Source organism: Cololabis saira, chromosome 10 (genome assembly GCF_033807715.1).
Source record: "Cololabis saira isolate AMF1-May2022 chromosome 10, fColSai1.1, whole genome shotgun sequence".
NCBI lineage: Eukaryota > Metazoa > Chordata > Actinopteri > Beloniformes > Belonidae > Cololabis > Cololabis saira.
Window position 1 is genome coordinate 32,990,629 of NC_084596.1, and position 12,729 is coordinate 33,003,357.

Genomic DNA, 12,729 nt, shown 5'->3' on the forward strand with positions numbered 1-12,729 from the left:
TTTTTTTCAGTCCTTCAATACTGAAAATGTATTCCATGCAGCTGTCTGATCTAACCAAAAACAAACAAACAAACAAAAAAACACGGTTTTAAAGGTATTTAATAATTAAGGTATAAAAAAACAAATGAAATACTGCCTCATATTGTCTATTGATTTAATTCCACAGATACTTCACATTGTATAAATGAAGTTAAGTGGTACTCTCACCATTGAATTTCTAATTTTACCAATAAAACATGAATACAATAGTTAATACTATTATAAATTGACAATAATAATACACTAAAGAATCTCAGTTTTAAAATGTGTATACCTCGCTCTACCATTAAAAGCCAGAGAAGTGTCTATGGAGAAGAATTGACATTAACTTAAACAACTGTGTGTTTTGTGAAGAAATATTGTGACTGAGCTGAAATGGTACAACCTGTTCTTTTGTAAACTTTAGGAAATCTTTGGATTTTAGAAAATAATTCTCAGTTACAAACTATAAAATATAATTACTTTTTTGGAGTTATAGATTATGCAAAAGGTAATTGATAGGTAATAGCTTTATTATACGGGTAAAAAAAAAATGAGACTAATGAATACCAAAGTTTTAAAATTTCCAGAAGTTAGAAATTAAAAAAAATATGTTTTAAGATATATAAATAAGATTTCTTTTGTGATAATTTCCTCTTTATTTATTTATTGATTATTATTACTGGGCGGAGGATAAGCAGCCTGTCCAGCCCATGGTCCAGCCGTGTCAATGAAGCAAAACAGTGCGTGGTTTAGCCACGCCCCTATTGTCACGTGGTCCCGCCGTTCCGCCCTCAGTTGGTCGGAGTCAGTCACGTGATTCACACAGACTCACGCGAGATGTGTCACGTCTTTTTTAGCGCGTAGTTTGTTGGCGGAAAAGCTTCTTTCTGGAAGTTTTAGCAAAACGTTTTACTTTATTTCACCTTGAGAAATACATATATATCTAGTTTTTAACCATAAAGAGATAGGTCGGATCGTGAAGTGAATATATGAAATATTGATTTGTGGAAGTACTGCGTTTCACCGCCAACTATAGAGGTGAGTTTTGTGGGTTTTTTATCCATTATTAGTTACTTCATTACCCTGTTAGACAAACATCAGCGTTATTTTCACATATTCATACGTTTTACCCGAATAACTCGCTTAGTGAAAAAATATATTCTTCATTTATGTAACATGTTCAATGTAGATCTACTTTCCAGCAGGATAATTTAAAGAAAATACCCCAAGTTTGGATGTCTTTTGTCTTAACCTGAATATTTAAAGTTATCCGTGTGTTTGTGTTGCCTGGTTTCAGATGGAGCTGCCCTGCTCCGAGGAGGGATGTGTGACCAGACCTGACAGGACTAAAGAAAGAAAAGTCTCAAGTGGGTTTTAGTATTTTGTTCCAGGACATAATTAATAATTGAAGGCCAATACCAGTTCAACACTTATTATATGTCCCCTGCCCAGTGTTTGATTGTATTTATTTGAAATAAGTGGTGTTTCAACATAGGATAAGCGTTGAATGATTGCCTCTTAATCAAACCTTGATTGTGTCAATTGCTTTTAACTGGTGTTTGTGTACAAAGATGGAAACCCTTGTGCTCCTGTGATTGTATCATCTTAGGGGATGTGGAGATGGATATCCAGCTCCTCTACAAAGCTGTTCCTCAGCTGGCCAAAGTTTTCCGCATCATTGACAAAATTGGAGAAGGTACATGAGCGACATGGTTTCCTTTGTTAATTTATATGTCGCTGAACAGAGACTTTTGTATCACATTATATCAGTTATCACTTGTTTTCATCCATTAGATGCATCTGAGGCTGAGCTGAAATGGTTAATTCATTCATGACACGTGTGTCGTTTAGGTACATTGAGGTCTGTGTATTATATTATATTATATTATATTATATTATATTATACAGGACTGTCTCAGAAAATTAGAATATTGTGATTTTCTGTAATGCAATTACAAAAACAAAAATGTCATACATTCTGGATTAATTACGAATAAACTGAAATATTGCAAGCCTTTTATTATTTTAATATTGCTGATCATGGCTTACAGCTTAAGAAAACTCAAATATCCTGTCTCAAAAAATTAGAATATTCTGGGAATCTTAATCTTAAACTGTAAGCCATAATCAGCAATATTAAAATAATAAAAGGCTTGCAATATTTCAGTTTATTTGTAATGAATCCAGAATGTATGACATATTTATTTTTATTTTTTAATTGCATTACAGAAAATAAATAACTTTATCACAATATTCTAATTTTCTGAGACAGTCCTGTAGTTATCACTTGTATAGATAGATGGACGACTTTATTTATCCCCAAGGGGAAATTTTGTTATAGCAGTCCGGTATAAATACAAGAGAAACGTAGAATAAAAACAAAAAAACTGAGGTAGAAAAGAAAGGTCACTTTAAAAACCCAAGATGAATAAATAGGTAAGGTGTTGTGGCAAGAGTCAGAGTGCAAGGTGACAGATCCAGGTGTGTGATGATTGTGGCTGACGGAGGTGGATGAGTTGTATAGTTTAATTGCAGTCGGTAGAAACAATTTTGTGTGTCGCTCTTTAGAGCAGCGAGGATGGATGAGTCTGTTGCTGAAGCTGCTCTTCAGCTTGTCCAGTGTTCTGTAGAGGTGGTGAGGGGGATGGTCCATGATTGCCAGCATCCTCTCCTCCACCACCTCTCCCAGGGTGACAGCTGAGCGCCAACAACAGACTCTGTCTTCCTGATGAGTTCGTTCAGTCTGTTGGCGTCCTTTGCCTTGATACATCATTGAATGTATTTGAGCTGAAAGGGTTAGTTCATTCATGACACGTATGCTTTAGGTACATTCAGCTCCGTGTACCTGGGTGAGGCGCAGATGCAGGACGGGAGTAAAGAGATGTTTGCACTGAAGCACATCATTCCTACCAGTCATCCTACTCGTATCGCTGCTGAGCTGCAGTGTCTGACTCTGGCAGGGTGAGTAAAGCTCTGACTGTACCACTGAAATAAGTTCTGTCATGTAAACAGTTTTTTATTTCGTTTTTTTCTATATTTGATTTTCAACAATACACCCTACATTTTAAAACAATAAAACTAATATTTAGTTTCCTTTTTAACTTTTGTTCTCTTTTGTTTTCACTGAAAACATGAAATATCAAGAACATCAGATGCTTTTACTCTAAAGTTTTACCTTTCCTGGGCGTCAGCATGGAGGTAAACGACATCGCTCAACAAGGGCCTGTATCAGAACCTGTGTTGAACCTGATTTGAGGCAAACTCAAAGTTTTCGGTTTTAGATGCAGTGGTAACTCAAACCTGAAAATCAGGGTTAAATAAAGCCTTCTTCAGAAACTGGGATAAATTGTATTCAGAGTCTGTTACCATGGTAACTTACTCTGTGACCATGACCCGGTCGAGCTGGTTTAATCCCACAAACCCAAAGTTCCTTTATCCCTCCTCCTTTTCATAAAGCTGAAGAAGATTTAATTTCATTAAGTAATCAGTTTTACCATTTATGGCATTTTTTGAACAATCAAATGTCATTTTATTGATTGAAGAGGCTCCGATGACACGAATGGAGCTGCATTTGTATTAGGAAAATATGAGGATTCAAGCGGATTGTTTTACTTGCTCTGATTATTTAATTTATTCTTATTAATGTCACATTTTTTTCTGCAGTTACATAGGCTACAATAACCTAAATGAATGTCAGTAATGTAATATTGTAACAGGTATGAAATGTTAAAATTATGCATTTCGTGACTGTTATTTCCCTCACTCCGGCCCACACTTTTCACGGCTGCCGCCGTGTTACATTTCCACAGAAAGATGAGCTCAAATTGACAGTTCAATAGCAATAATGGCTCTAATTCTGAAAAGGAAACATGAAAGGACCTCTTCCATTTCGTCAACATTCCCACGTTGAATCATGAAATTAATTAGGATTTCCTTCTCTTTTGGTTTCTGAGAACTTGGTCTCTGTTTGTATCTTAAAGGGACTGGAAAATAAATGTGTTTCGCTTCTGTTACAACACTATCACAAGTCTCTTAAACAATTGTCCTCCCAGAAAAATGCACCAATGGTAAGGACTTATTTGATGTCTTCTTTATTTATGTAACATGATTCAGCTGAACCTACAGACGTCATTACGTACGACATGACTGTTCCAGAGTGTGCAGCTGGTATTTAAAGGTGTCAATCAGCTTTTATGTTTTAAGTTTCTGTAAAGGTTCCTGGCAGTTATCACCCCAGATTGAAAGTGTACAGTAAAAACTCCCAAAACAAAGAATTTTGTGCTCTTGCAGAGGCAGAGAAAATGTGATGGGGGTGACGTACTGCTTCAGGAAGGACGACCACGTGGTGATCGTAATGCCCTACATCGCGCATCAAGCTATTGTGGTATGCACGTTGGTACACGTTTGTTGGGTACTTTCTAAACTAATTTGGGGTGACGTGCTAAATGGATGAATATGTCATGGAGACATGGGGAGCGTGTTTGCTTTAACACCGTTTTTGTTTCTGTTTTTACTGAAATGCATTCCTGATTTTTCTAATGTAATATGTTCATCAGGACATCATTGGGTCCCTAAGTTTCGAAGAGGTCCGTCTGTACATGTACCACCTGCTAAAGGCTCTGAAACACATCCACCAGTTTGGCATCATTCATAGGGACATCAAACCAAATAACTTCCTCTACGACAGGAACAGCAAAACGTAAGTACGGCTAGCCCTCGCCATGAATTCCTCCTGCATGGTTCTCTTTCACAGCATTTGCTTTGTGTCTCCTGTGTGACCTTGCCCGTACCAATACCTCTCGAGACATAGAATTAGTTTTCACCACAAACTTGCAGGAAATTTCAGTATTCCCCACCTGCCCCTGCAGCTATAAAAGATGTCCTTCACACACGTAAACTGTATGCAGCTGCTGGCCGTGCAGATTCCTTTGTAACAGTGCTGTTCCTGGTGGCTTCATCAAGCTGTAGTCTTCAGTTCTCTTTGGAGTGGTTCATAGCCAAGCGTGAAGCAGTGGGGATATAGATCAGCCCCCCCCCAAACCTGAGACCATACCACGGGTGTGTCTGGGTGGGGGTGAGTTGTTTGTAGGGCTGAAACGATTCCTCGAATAATTCGATTACAAAAAATGATCGAGGAATTTTCTCTGCCTCGAGGAATCGTTTAATTTCACCAGCTCAAAGCATCGTATTTCGCCCGGACTACATTTAATGCGGCACAATGCGCTGTAGTAAAAGGCACGTAAAAGGAAGAAGAAAGAGGCGGCGGGTATGTTTGGTTTTTGTAACATGCCATGCTCAGGCAGTCTGCAATGGCCCAGACGGGAGACACGTGTAGCTCAGTGCTTAAAGGAGCTTGAGGCAGGATTTATGAAAAAAATTCGTATACGTTTTAAGTTTTCTAGTAATAATGTCAGATGAAGCGTTCCAAACCAAAAAGAATGAGCCCTCTAGTGTATCTCTCCGTTGCCTTGAACAGGCTGTGTGCTGCAAAATGTGCTGCAATTCGTCCGCCGAATTTCCCGCGCTGTCCTGCGGATGTGACGTCACATGACGCTGCATGTGCGTTCCCCCCCGTTCTCCCGTGCCGGCTTCACTGTTGGCTGCAGTACCCCCAGCGGCCGTCGTGGTGAAGGGTGGCGCTAGAGAGTCTCATTTCTTAAAAGGAGCCTCATGCTCCTTTTAACTTTTATTTTTAATCCACTCTATTCTTCTGGTCCGTTCTCCTATATGTTCCCCCTCTAAAGCCAAAATGATTGTTCCGCGTTAAATCGGCGCAGAGCCTACTCCGTAGGCTACGGCGTAGGCTCTGTGCCGATTTAACGCGGAACCATAAATCAGTCTTCACCCGGTACATACATAGGTTCCTCTAAACATCTGTTTCCGCTACAGTTTTAACTAAAAGAAAATGTGCTCCAATACAGCAGGTCTCATAATTTTATTTTGAACACCGCCAAAACTCTTATAAAGACTTTAACTTAAAACTTAACTAGAACTTAAAATGTGCTTGACACAAATGAAAGTTCAATTGAAACACGTGGGAAAAACACCTAACCTTTTTAATTTATGTGTGTTATCAGGTGTAATGGCATTTTTAGGTTAGAAATAAGAACATTTCTTGGTAAGATCCTTAGTTTTTTGAGTGAAGGCGGTGAATTTGGTCGACTGGTGTAAGTTCAGGGTTTTTAAATGCACAGCCATGAACCTACTGGATTATATAATTTAGTCTTAGTGATGTCAATTAACATCTAACATCTTATGTATATTTATAATTGCTCTTTAACTAAACAAAATGTTTTATCTGATTAATCGATGGAATTTTCAGTAGAATACTCGATTACTAAAATATTCAATAGCTGCAGCCCTAGTTGTTTGTTAGTGAGAAATGGAGCAGGAGATTGATGGGTAGATCGGCTCAGTATTGCAGAGTGCATCAGTCTATTGTGAAGAGGGAGTTGAGGCAAAAAGGCAAGGCTCTCAGTTTACTGCTCAATCGATGTTGCTACCTTCGCCTATGGTCACAAGCTGTTATCTGTGGAAAGTGGCCAAAAGAACAAGACCCCGGATACAAGCAGCTGAAGTTAGCTTCTTGGGACTCTCCCTTCTTGGGACTCTTCCTTTGGGGGGGGTTCAGTCATCAGGGAGAGGAACCAGTTGAGTCGGTGTGGCCATCTCTTGCCTTTCTTGGGACGTGTCTCTGGTAATCCAACCAAGAGGAGGCCTGAGACAGATCCAGGGCACGCTGGAGAGATATCTCTCAGCTAGCAGGGAAAGTCCTCAGTATTACCCCTGAAGAGCAGGAAGGGGAGGCTGGAGAAGAAAGAGAAGTCAGGCAGCTTTGCTATGAATTCAGATAAATGGAGGTTAACGATTGGATGGATCGTTCTGATGGCTCTCTACTCTGGTACAGTGTTGATGGCGTGATGAGAACAGCTGATTTAACATACTCTATTACTACCTTTAAGTATTTATTCAGCCATGTTACTGCAGAAAGAAGTCAAGTCTGCTGCTTTTATTTTATGGTCCTTCTCACAAATGTCAATGTACTTGTTTCCACAGATACGCGCTGGTTGACTTTGGCCTGGCTCAGGGGACGGCCGACACCCAGATCGAGCTGCTGAAGGTGGTGAGACAGAGGTCATCACAGAAAGGTGGAGGGTCTACAGGGAGACCAGAAACTGCACAAGCCAAAGGCACCGGCACAACCTCGACATCTCTTCCTCCACGGCAGTCACTACCTCCGCCGCCTTCATGCTCTGCTTCTTCCTCCACGGCTTCTCGGAAAGCACTGGTTAAAAAAGCACGTTTGGTCACCGCCACCACCTCCTCCCTTCTCACAAAACACTCAAAGGTGTCTCCTCTCAGCTGTTGACACATCTTCCTGCGCGGCCTTTTCACCTCATCGGTGCATCGGTTTCCTTTCTTCCCGCACTAATGTTTTGGGGTTTTTTGTGCTCGTGTACTTTAGGATTTGATAGCACTGCGCAAAGTTTCACGACCCGTGTTTGGAGAGAAGAATCTGAACAGCTGCACGCCGGCTCCCTCCACCACGAAGCAGGGGGCCAGTACGACGGAGGTGAGGAAGCTTAAAAGTATATTTATGTGTATCGTAATTACTCACCACTCCGGGGTGCTTGGGAAAATAATTTATTTAGTCGGTTTATGCAGTGTTTCACAAAATGAAATTTGCCTTGAAGGGCAAGAATTTCTCAGTTTCTTGGTGTTTGTTTTATTACAAGCTGGTGAAGCCCGGTAAAACAGCGGATCCGGGCGGCCGAAGACCCTCTCCCGCTGCTCGTGTCCTGCCGCCCGTCAGGACCCAGAGCAGCAGTCAGAAACCTCAGAGGAGCCTGCAGCAGGGCCTCACCTGTAACTGCTACCGGACTGACCGGGTCTGCAATATCTGCATGGCCAGGTATGTGGTTACACACCACACAACAAAAACATGTGAAGTTTAACACTCAGCATCTAGGAGCCGTGTTTCTTCAGCCATTTCAATTCAATTCAATTCAATTTTATTTATATAGCGTCTAATACAACAGAGTTGTCTCTAGACGCTTTACAGAGACCCATACCCAGAACATGACCCCCGAGCAGATATTACATAAACAATGGCAGGTAAAAAACTCCCCTAGTGGGAGAAAAACCTTAAGCCAAACAGTGGCAAGGAAAAACTCCCCTTTAGGAGGGAAGAAACCTTGAGCAGGACCAGGCTCATCAGGGGGGACCCTCCTGCCGAGGGCCAGACTGGTGGGTCAGGGACGGCAACAGCACAGCAGGCAGGTGGAAGCAGCAACGGGATGACCGGGGGTGGGGACCGCAGGCCAGCACACAGCTCCCGAAGCTCCGGCCCAATCAGCAAGTCCCAGGTTGGGGTGCAGGGTCAGGAAAAGACTTGTGCTCCGTAATGCAAGCTACAAGCCACCCACGGCCACCTGCAGGACAAAAGAGAGAAAAGGGAGGAGAAGGGGGAGGCAGCAACGGGATGACCAGGGGTGGGGACCGCAGGCCAGCACACAGCTCCCGAAGCTCCGGCCCAATCAGCAAGTCCCAGGTTGGGGTGCAGGGTCAGGGAAAGACTTGTGCTCCGTAATGCAAGCTACAAGCCACCCACGACCACCTGCAGGTTCCGGTGTCCGGCAAAGGATGCTGCAACATGGACAAAAGAGAGAAAAGGGAGGAGAAGGGGGGGCCAGCACAAGAAACTACAGGAGCGACTCTGACACACTAAAGTTTACACTACCTAGAGATTTACCAACACCAGCTAGAGGTTTACTAAACACTAACTATAGGCTTTACTAAACAGAAAGGTTTTAAGTTTAGTTTTAAAGGTGGAGGTGGAGTCAGCCTCCTTAACCCAGATTGGAAGTTGGTTCCAAAGTAATGGTGCCTGATAGCAGAACGCCCGCCCTCCAAATCTACATTTAGATACTCTAGGAACTACGAGTAAACCTGCACTCTGAGAACGGAGAGCTCTGACAGGAACATAAGGCACTATCAGGTCTTGCAAATAATGCGGAGCTAAGCCGTTTTGGGCTTTATACGCAAGTAATAAAATTTTAAATTGGATTCTGAATTTTACGGGTAACCAATGGAGCGACGCTAACACTGGAGAGACGTGGTCTCTCCTGCTAATTCCTGTCAGTACTCGTGCTGCTGCATTTTGGATCAGCTGGAGCCTATTCAGCAAATTACTTGGACATCCTGCTAACAACACATTACAGTAATCTAGTCTAGAAGATACAAACGCATGAACTAGTTTTTCCGCATCACTCTGTGAGAGGATTTTCCTAATCTTTGCAATATTACGGAGATGGAAAAAGGCTATTTTACAAACCTGATTGACATATGGTTTAAACGACAAATCCTGATCGAAAATAACACCAAGATTTCTCACAGTTGCACTGGAAGCCATCGCAACACCATCTAATCCCTTCCTAAGATGCTCTGGACCAAGAATGATAACCTCTGTTTTATCTGAATTTAGAAGCAGGAAATTTCTGGACATCCAGTCCTTGATGTCCCTAAGACATGCCTGAAGTTTAACTAACGGTTCTGTTTCATCCGGCTTCATAGACAAATAGAGCTGCGTATCATCAGCATAACAATGAAAGTGTATGCCGTGATTCTGGATTATACTTCCCAACGGCTGCATGTATAAACTGAACAAGATTGGCCCTAGCACTGAACCCTGCGGAACACCATAACAGACCCTTGACTGTTCTGAAGAAACCTCATGTACATGAACAAACTGGAACCTGTCAGATAGATATGATTTAAACCAACGTAGAGCTGTCCCTTTAATCCCAACAACATGCTCTAACCTGTGCAGTAAAATGCCATGATCTATAGTGTCAAAAGCAGCACTGAGGTCCAGTAGAACCAGTATGGACACTAATCCCTTATCTGAGGCCATAAGGAGGTCATTCGTGACTCGAACAAGTGCTGTCTCTGTGCTATGATGCATTCTGAACCCTGACTGAAAGACTTCAAACAGATCATTTCTATACAAATAGTCACATAACTGGCTTGAAACTGCCTTTTCCAGAATTTTAGACACAAATGGAAGGTTGGAAATTGGTCTATAATTAGCTAGCTACATTTCAAGCGGAAAAAGGAATAGAGGGTAAACTTTGAAAGCTTTTTATTTTTTTACATTTCCTGCTTTAGAAACTCTCATTTGAAAGAATCATTTCTGATCGAAACACAGATGCAAATCTGAAGCATCATGTTTGCATCCATATTATATTTGCATTAGGGATTAAGCTACAAGGAAATGTGCTTTATTTTAAAATTGGAGTATTATCAACAGCACCCAGATCGTAAAGAGACGCCTGAACAAAGCTGCTATATTTTAAACCGTTGATGCTCTTCATATTTTTGTTCATGCAAATATGTCCTGTAGGAGCAAAATGATGAGGTGGACTACAAATTTGAATAAATCAAATTTGTAAGTTACTTCATTTATTTATTTAGAAAGGGACAACGCACATTAATTAACATGAGCACTTGAGTCCATCATGTAAATGTGCCAGATTTAGCCATACAGGCTAATTTACATCTGCAGTCCCTGGCAGGTTGATGGCATACACACTAAAACACTAGAGCACAGAGTACAAACAAACTTCTGCTTTGTGTTTTTTGAAACTACATTTTCAGTGTTTGTTTTTGGTTGAAGGAAGCAGCAGGTGGCCCCCAGAGCGGGAACGCCGGGTTTTAGAGCCCCAGAAGTCCTCACAAAGTGTCCCGACCAAGGCACAGGTTGGCATCTCAAAACACATTTAAATAACTGCAAACTGATGCTATCACACTGTCCACTCGTTCTCTGCACTAGTCCTGCCGATCGAGGGGGGGAAAGAAGGTAAAAGTTCACATCTGTGGTGTCCCCCTGCTTTGCAGCCATAGACGTGTGGTCCGCTGGTGTGATCCTGCTCTCGCTTCTCAGCGGCCGTTACCCGTTCTTCAAAGCCAGAGACGACCTGATTGCTCTGGCTCAGATCATGACCATACTGGGCTCCAGAGAGACCGTCCAGGCCGCCAAGACATTCGGTTCGTGTGAACATTTTCACTCCCTAAACGTGCATCTGATCCTGAATTGTGATTCTTTTTTTTTTTTGGAACTTAATTTTTATTTCGTTTTCAACAACAATACACCTGACCACACACATTTTCTTCTTTCTTTTTCCCTTTTTCAGCTTCATACAACATTTGTACACATTATACTTAAGTATTAAGCAAATAAAACAAGAGAAAACAACATAATTTTTCACTCCAAAATATACGTATATAACAAACCCATAAATTAAAAAAAAAATTAGTAAAGTCAATACTAATAATTGTCCACTCCAAGGTACAACGGTGTGTATAGAAAAGCAGGCACCATATTTACTCTATGAAAAATTGGCATGTGTATAAAATATGTGTATAGAGGGAATACAGTAAAAATTAGGAAGGTGGGCCGAGCAACATTGGGTAATAGACCTCATTGTATTAATAAGGCTATGACAGGGCTCCACCGCTTAATAAAGGTGTTTTTTTTGAGCCTTAATGAGTAGGTGATTTGATAGAGATCCCATACTTTTTGGATCCATATATTGTATGTGGGAGGGTCTGGTTTCAGCCATCTGATGGTTATGCACTTCAAGGCTGCAGTAAATAATATACTTAAAAGGTATTTCTTGGCCCTCCCGTCCAGGCTTTTCTGAATTGTGATTTAATACCTTTTCCTTTCTGGGGGGATTAAACCTCATTCAGGCAAAGCGGTGGTGTGCAGTCGGGAGCTTCCTCGTCAGAACCTCAGGACACTGTGTGAAACTCTCAGAGGAGGGACGCCATCGACGGATGACAAAGTCACGCCAGCTCCAGAATCCATCCTTCAGAAGCAGGTCCAGGATGAAACTCCCACCCATAGGCCTGTTGGGGCGGCGCTCAAGCGAAAGAAAGATGGAGGAGAAACTTTCTCTGCCAACCATCGACCGTCAAGCAACAATAACACCTCAAATAAGCCCACAAAACAGAGCTCGGCCGACGGCGGCGCAGAGGGAGACGAGCAGGGCTGGGACAGAGTTCCTGATCAGGCCTACGACCTCCTGGAACGACTGCTGGACTTGAACCCGAGCACCAGGATCACAGCTGCTCAGGCTCTGCAGCACCCGCTCTTCAAGGACGTGTGCGACTCTCCGCGCTGAGGTTCACATCCATTAATGGACCATGTGATAGTTTAAAAATAGTTTGAACCCCTGAGTGGAAAAATGAGCAAGATGTGATGCACTTTCTCCTCTTCCCTTTAAATCTTAATAGAACTAAAGATGCAAGTTCTTGCAGAGCAGACTTTTGAAACACCGACATTCGATGTCGGAATCTGTCGTTTCCAGGTTATGGAATACACGGCGTCAAACCGAAGACGTGTGTGGAAGAGCAACAGCACAGACTTAAAGCATCACATTAGACGCCGGTAAACAGTCTGCTGCCGTCATATTTTATTACTATTGTGTGGATCGACCCTGAAAGGCTTTTATTTTTTTTAAAGTGCATTCAAACTTCACCAGTGTCCTCCACCTGTAAGAGTATCTCTGAAATCGCCGTATTTATGAACACTTTAACTTTTACAGCCTGTCTGATTGTTGATAATTGGAGTAATGTTTCCAATAAAACATTTTTAATTCTTTATTGTATGTATATTTTTTATAAGATGCTGGGGCAAACATTTAT

The 12,729-nt window shown here is 41.7% G+C and overlaps 1 protein-coding gene across 1 annotated transcript; it reads left to right on the top strand.

The window, feature by feature from the left end:
• Window positions 1-867: 867 nt before the first annotated feature.
• cdc7 (cell division cycle 7 homolog (S. cerevisiae)) lies at window positions 868-12,647 on the top strand. Its single transcript, XM_061731205.1, has 12 exons — window positions 868-1,059; window positions 1,319-1,388; window positions 1,631-1,717; window positions 2,847-2,982; window positions 4,312-4,405; window positions 4,578-4,720; window positions 7,078-7,369; window positions 7,487-7,594; window positions 7,758-7,933; window positions 10,697-10,779; window positions 10,918-11,067; window positions 11,773-12,647. The coding sequence occupies exons 2-12, from the start codon at window positions 1,319-1,321 to the stop codon at window positions 12,204-12,206; spliced, it is 1,773 nt and encodes a 590-aa protein (XP_061587189.1). The 5' UTR covers window positions 868-1,059; the 3' UTR covers window positions 12,207-12,647.
• The last annotated feature ends 82 nt before the right edge of the window (window positions 12,648-12,729 follow it).

Bases quoted from the DNA above. Each gene is read 5' to 3' on its own strand.
- cdc7 (XM_061731205.1), top strand. From the start codon at position 1,319: ATGGAGCTGCCCTGCTCCGAGGAGGGATGTGTGACCAGACCTGACAGG. The intron at 4,721-7,077 runs GTAAGTACGGCT...TTGTTTCCACAG, and splicing joins TACGACAGGAACAGCAAAAC to ATACGCGCTGGTTGACTTTG. The intron at 10,780-10,917 runs GTTGGCATCTCA...CCTGCTTTGCAG, and splicing joins GTGTCCCGACCAAGGCACAG to CCATAGACGTGTGGTCCGCT.